This window comes from Trichomycterus rosablanca, chromosome 24 (genome assembly GCF_030014385.1).
Source record: "Trichomycterus rosablanca isolate fTriRos1 chromosome 24, fTriRos1.hap1, whole genome shotgun sequence".
Lineage (NCBI taxonomy): Eukaryota > Metazoa > Chordata > Actinopteri > Siluriformes > Trichomycteridae > Trichomycterus > Trichomycterus rosablanca.
In genome coordinates, this window is record NC_086011.1 from 13,597,789 (window position 1) to 13,603,788 (window position 6,000).

Below are 6,000 nucleotides of genomic sequence, written 5' to 3' on the forward strand. Positions count from 1 at the left end.
TAGGCATAACATTATGACCACTGACAGGTGAAGTGAATAACACTGATTATCTCTACATCACGGCACCTGTTAGTAGGTGGGATATATTAGGCAGCAAGTGAACATTTTATCCTCAAAGTTGATGTTAGAAGCAGGAAAAATGGGCAAGCGTGAGGATTTGAGTGAGTTTGACAAGGGCCAGATTGTGATGGCTAGACGACTGGGTCAGAAAATTTACAAAACTGTGGCTCATGTGGGGTGTTCCCGGTCTGCAGTGGTCAGTATCTATCTGTTTGTTTCCAATCTAGTGGCTGCTCTGCCATGAAAACCCAATCAGTGAAGCTCTCAACGTTTGGTGCTGATTTCTTGTTGCCTCCACAAGCCAGTTGGACCTTATTATTAAGTGCTGTAATCAGTGACGATGTGTTAAGCGTTCTGTTATTTCACACTTAACCATTCTGGTTTCTGAACCAGTGCTAACTGCTAGTCCTTAAAAATACATGTACAACTGACCTCTTAGAGTTGGCAGCTGAAGCTGTTCTGTTCTGACTTGCTTTGTCTTAAAAATTCAATAAATCAATGATTGCTTGATTTTATACACCGGGTACCTGTGGGTGTGGCCAAACTGTCCATTAATAACTGGAGTGTCCTCTTACTTTCACTGCTAAGATTCTAATCTATCCTCTAGTAAACAAACCATCTCGTTTAAGCATTCAAATGAACGTGATAACTACCGTACAATAGAAATAATGTACCTTCATTCATTGAAATCATTGATTCTAACTCTAAGTTTGTAGGTCTTTCATGAGTCAAATTTAACGTTAGCAATATAAATGTGATAATTAATGCTTTAAATCCACTTAAATGGCTTAACCAGTGCAGCCTGCTAAAGACAGCACCAACTGGATCAATGTACAATAATAATTAAAGGTCCCAGTGGGGTGTTAAGCTGCGCAGCTTGAATTTGTACCTTCTATTCTGCAACCCCAAATCAGAAAAAGTTGGGACAGTATGGAAAATGCTAATAATAACCACAGAGATTCTTACATTTAGATAGATAGATAGATAGATAGATAGATAGATAGATAGATAGATAGATAGATAGATAGATAGATAGAATATATGTAGTTTCATATTCTATCAGTAATATTAATACATAATTATAACTATTTACATATATGGAATTATATATACAGTATGTACATAGTACTATATACATAGTAGCAATCATAATAAGCATTTCAATAAAAATGGGATTGGTTAGGTGTATGTTATAATAGTAACAGCAATTATAATAACAAGATTAGTTAGGTATGTATTATAATAGTAATAGATAACAATACAACTGTAACTATAACTATATAAGGACGTTGCTAAATAACTATAACTATACATACACTGATCAGCCATAACATTAAAACCACCTCCTTGATTCTACACACACTGTCCATTTTATCAGCTCCACTTACCATATAGAAGCACTTTGTAGTTCTACAATTACTGACTGTAGTCAATCTGTTTCTTTGCATGCTTTGTTAGCCCCCTTTCATGCTGTTCTTCAATGGTCAGGACTCTTCCAGGACCACCACACCACAGAGCAAGTATTATTTAGGTGGTGGGTCATTCTCAGCACTGCAGTGACACTGCAGCGCTGCTGGAGTTTTTAAATATCGTGTCCACTCACTGTCCACTCTATTAGACACTCCTACCTAGTTGGTCCACCTTGTAGATGTAAAGTCAGAGACGATCACTCATCTATTGCTGCTGTTTGAGTCGGTCATCTTCTAGAGCTTCATCAGTGGTCCCAGAACGCTGCCCATGAGGCGCTGTTGGCTGGATATTTTGTAAGTTGGTGGAATATTCTCAGTCCAGCGGTGACGGTGAGGTGCTGTGTCTGATCCACTCATACCAGCACAACACACACTAACACACCCCCACCATGTCAGTGTCACTGCAGTGCTGAGAATGATCCACCACCTAAATAATACCTGCTCTGTGGTGGTGCTGTGGGGGTCCTGACTATTGAAGAACAGCATGAAAGGGGGCTAACAAAGCATGCAGAGAAACAAATGGACTACATTCAGTAATTGTAGAACTACAAAGTGCTTTTATATGTCCGACAATTTTGCCTAAAACACAAGCATTTCATATTCATAAAAACACACTAAACATTGTTAAATGGCTTAATTGTTGTATATCAATATACAAATTCCAACTAGAGAAGAGTAAACAGTTGTTGTGGTGGCTGATCCTACAATCTGATCCTACAATCTTCTCCATTAGGCAGTGATGAAGAAGCAAGCAATTGATTAAAAGCGTCCAAATGATTTGAAGCTTTGCTTCACGCTGCTCGATAAATCAAAGAAATAAACGTATGGATCTGGTCGTAAGAATGATTAATAGCAGAAGGTATGGCATTAGCTTTTACGTTTTCAACACCAGGCGCACTACAGTAGTACACCGATAAGGCATAACATTATGACCATCTGACCAGTCAAGGCAGCATTGGATGCTGTGGAGCCAGCATTAAATTCTTCAGCAATTTGAGCTACAGTAGCTCGTCTGTTCGCCCCCTCGTGCATCAATGACCCTGTCGCTGGTTTACCACTGTTCCTTGGACCACAGATACTGACCACTGCAGACCGGGAACACCCCACAAGAGCTGCAGTTTTGGAGATGCTCTGACCCAGTTTTGGAGTCGTCTAGCCATCACAACTTGTCCTATGTCAAACTCGCTCAAATCCATTTTTCCTGCTTCTAATAATCAGTGTTATTCACTTCACCTGTCAGTGGTCATAATGTTATACCTGATTGGTGTATAATGATCATGTGATCGTGTTTATCCAGGGATAATGTGTACTTGTTGTTATAAAATGTTCTTTATCTATTATTATTATTCCCCAAGGGCTTCACAATTCAGACTTTCACTAGACCTGAACATGAACTACATTAGTATAGTGATCATGGGAGGTTTATCCAGGGTTAGTGTGTACTTGTTGTTATAAAATGTTCTTTATCTATTATTACTATTATTATTTACTATAGAATTACAATGTGTGGCATTCTCTGACGTCACAATTAACCGAACGGTTATAATATTCACATGTCGTCATAATGTACTTTCAAAATAATGTGAACAGTGGAGAAGGGTTGGGTTACTTTACATTTTGCACGGATCTGTATGGAATTAAACTGTCCTATAGTATATTTTCTTGCACTTCATAAACTGGACATATGTGCGGCATTCACCTGACCATTATGACATTTCATAACATTTGGGTCTAGATTACAATAGATATATGAATAAATAAAACTGCATACTGTGTTAACGTACCCACATGTGCCATCAGAAACAGCATCAAGGGGGAGTTATAGAATGGATATACTGGACCTGACCATGCACTACAGTAGTATAGTGATCATGGGTTAACATGTACTTATTGTTATAAAACGTCCTTTATGTATTATCATTATTATTATTATTATAATTCACTATAGAACTACAATGTGTGGCTTTTTCTGATGTTACAATTACCCGAACGTCTATAATATTCACATGTCGTCATAATGTACTTTCAAAATAATGTGAACAGTGGAGAAGGGTTGGGTTACTTTATGTTTTGCATGGATCTTTATGGAATTACTGTCCTATTTCTTTAAATAACATTTGGATCTAGATTACAAAAGACTGCATACTGTGTTACTGTACCCACATGTGCCATCAGAAACAGCGTCAAGGTGGAATTATAGGATGAATATACTGGACCTGATCATGAACTACAGTAAAATAGTGATCTTAGGAGGTTTATCAAGGGTTAATGTATACTTATTGTTAAATTAAACTTTCAAAATAATGTGAACAGTGGAAAAGGGTTGGGTTACTTTATGTTTTGCATGGATCTGTATGGAATTAAACTGTCCCATTTCATTAAATAACATTCTGGTCTAGATTACAATAGACATATGAATAAATAAAACTACACAGTGTGTTAACGTACCCACATGTGCCATCAAAAACAGCACCAAGGGGGGATTATAGGATGGACATACTGGACCTGACCATGAACTACAGTAGTATAGTGATCATGGGAGGTTTATCCAGTGTTATTGTGTACTTGTTGTTATAAAATGTTCTTTATCTATTATTATTATTATTATTATTATATTATAATGTACTTTCAAAATAATGTGAACAGTGAAAAGGGTTGGGTTACTTTATATTTTGCATGGATCTTTATGGAATTAAACTGTCCTATAGTACATTTTCTTACACTTTCCATACAGTAATATGTGCAGTATTTATTTGACAGTTATTAAATTTCATTAAATAGCATTTGTGTCTAGATTACAATAGATTATGAATAAACGTACCCACATGTGCCATCAAAAACAGCACCAAGGGGGAATTATAGGATGGATATACTGGACCTGACCATGAACTACAGTAGTATAGTGATAATGTAAGGGTTTAAAAAGGGTTAATGTATACTTATTGTTATAAAATGTTATCTATTCCTTATTATTATCATTATATTATTATAATGTACTTTCAAAATAATGAACAGTGGAGAAGGGTTGGGTTACTTTACATTTTGCACAGATCTGTATGGAATTAAACTGTCCTATAGTGTATTTTCTTGCACTTCATAAACTGGACATATGTGTGGCATTCACCTGACCATTATTACATTTCATAACATTTGGGTCTACAATAGATATATGAATAAAATAAAAATAAAACTGCATACTGTGTTAACATACCCACATGTGCCATCATAAACAGCATCAAGGGGGAATTATAGGATGAATATTCTTCTATACAAGAATGACTAGTGTTCCACACAGCGCATCAGGCAATAGATCCCTGACTTTATCTCCAATCTGACAACACAAACAAGGGACAAATATGTTTCTCCACACAAATGAGACCACTGATCCAGCTGCTGCGTCGCCAAGCCGACTCGTAGTGGCAGAAAGTGTGCGTAATCAAAAACACACCTCAGAAGCATCACTCCCAAATCACCAAGGCACATATCCATCCGTGCGTCGTGCGCAACAAGCGCAAACAAATCTAATAATCAAAGGCACTTACTTTTCCTGAATGACATTCTCATTGATGGCACCGAGCTGCTGGAGCCTGCAGGTAGCCAAGTGTCGCTGATGCTGCTCCCGCAGACACGCGTTTTCCTCGCACAGATCGTGCACTTGGCGCTCCAATTCCTCAATGCGACCCTTCTGCTTCTCCAGCAACTCCTGTTGGGTTTCGATAATGTTGTTCAGCTCCTTCAGAAATTCGGCCGCTTTGCTGGGGTTCTCCGTGGCGTTTTCCATGTCGCCGTGCGCGAAACGCCCGTCCATCGGGACAAGTTTGGGTTGATCCGCGGCGCGTTCAATCCGCCCCGGTGCGCTTTCCCCGCTCCGCCATTGTTTACGTCGGCTGCTGCCGCTCGTAGTGTTTCTCCGAGTGAGAGGCTTGGCATGAGCTGGAACAGCACGCCGTCCACAGGCTCAGCCCTACAATCACTACTACCACAACATCCGTAAAAGCGCGCCGTCCACAGGCTCAGTACGACAACAACTGGACCAGCACTAGAAGCAGCGCATCATCTACAATCTCAGTCCTACAAAATCTACACCATCACTAGAAGCAGCGCATCATCTACAATCTCAGTCCTACAAAATCTACACCATCACTAGAAGCAGCGCATCATCTACAATCTCAGATCTACAACATCTACACCTTTACCACAAGCAGCGCATCATATACAATCTCAGACCTACAACATCTACACCATCACTAGAAGCAGCGCATCATCTACAATCTCAGTCCTACAACATCTACACCATCACTAGAAGCAGCGCATCATCTACAATCTCAGATCTACAACATCTACACCTTTACCACAAGCAGCGCATCATATACAATCTCAGACCTACAACATCTACACCATCACTAGAAGCAGCGCATCATCTACAATCCCAGTCCTACAGCATCTACACCATCACTAGAAGCAGCGCATC

General features: G+C 39.1%; 1 protein-coding gene across 3 annotated transcripts in view; it reads right to left on the bottom strand.

Moving 5' to 3' along the window:
• The window catches only part of iqsec1b (IQ motif and Sec7 domain ArfGEF 1b), a 317,619-nt gene extending 312,191 nt beyond the window's left edge, over positions 1 to 5,428 (bottom strand). For all 3 annotated transcript variants that reach the window (XM_062987006.1, XM_062987005.1, XM_062987007.1), the window contains exon 1: positions 5,072 to 5,428. In XM_062987006.1, coding sequence (XP_062843076.1) covers positions 5,072 to 5,337 — 266 coding nt within the window. In that variant the 5' untranslated portion in view covers positions 5,338 to 5,428. The remainder of the gene's footprint in view (positions 1 to 5,071) is intronic.
• Between the last annotated feature and the right edge of the window lie 572 nt (positions 5,429 to 6,000).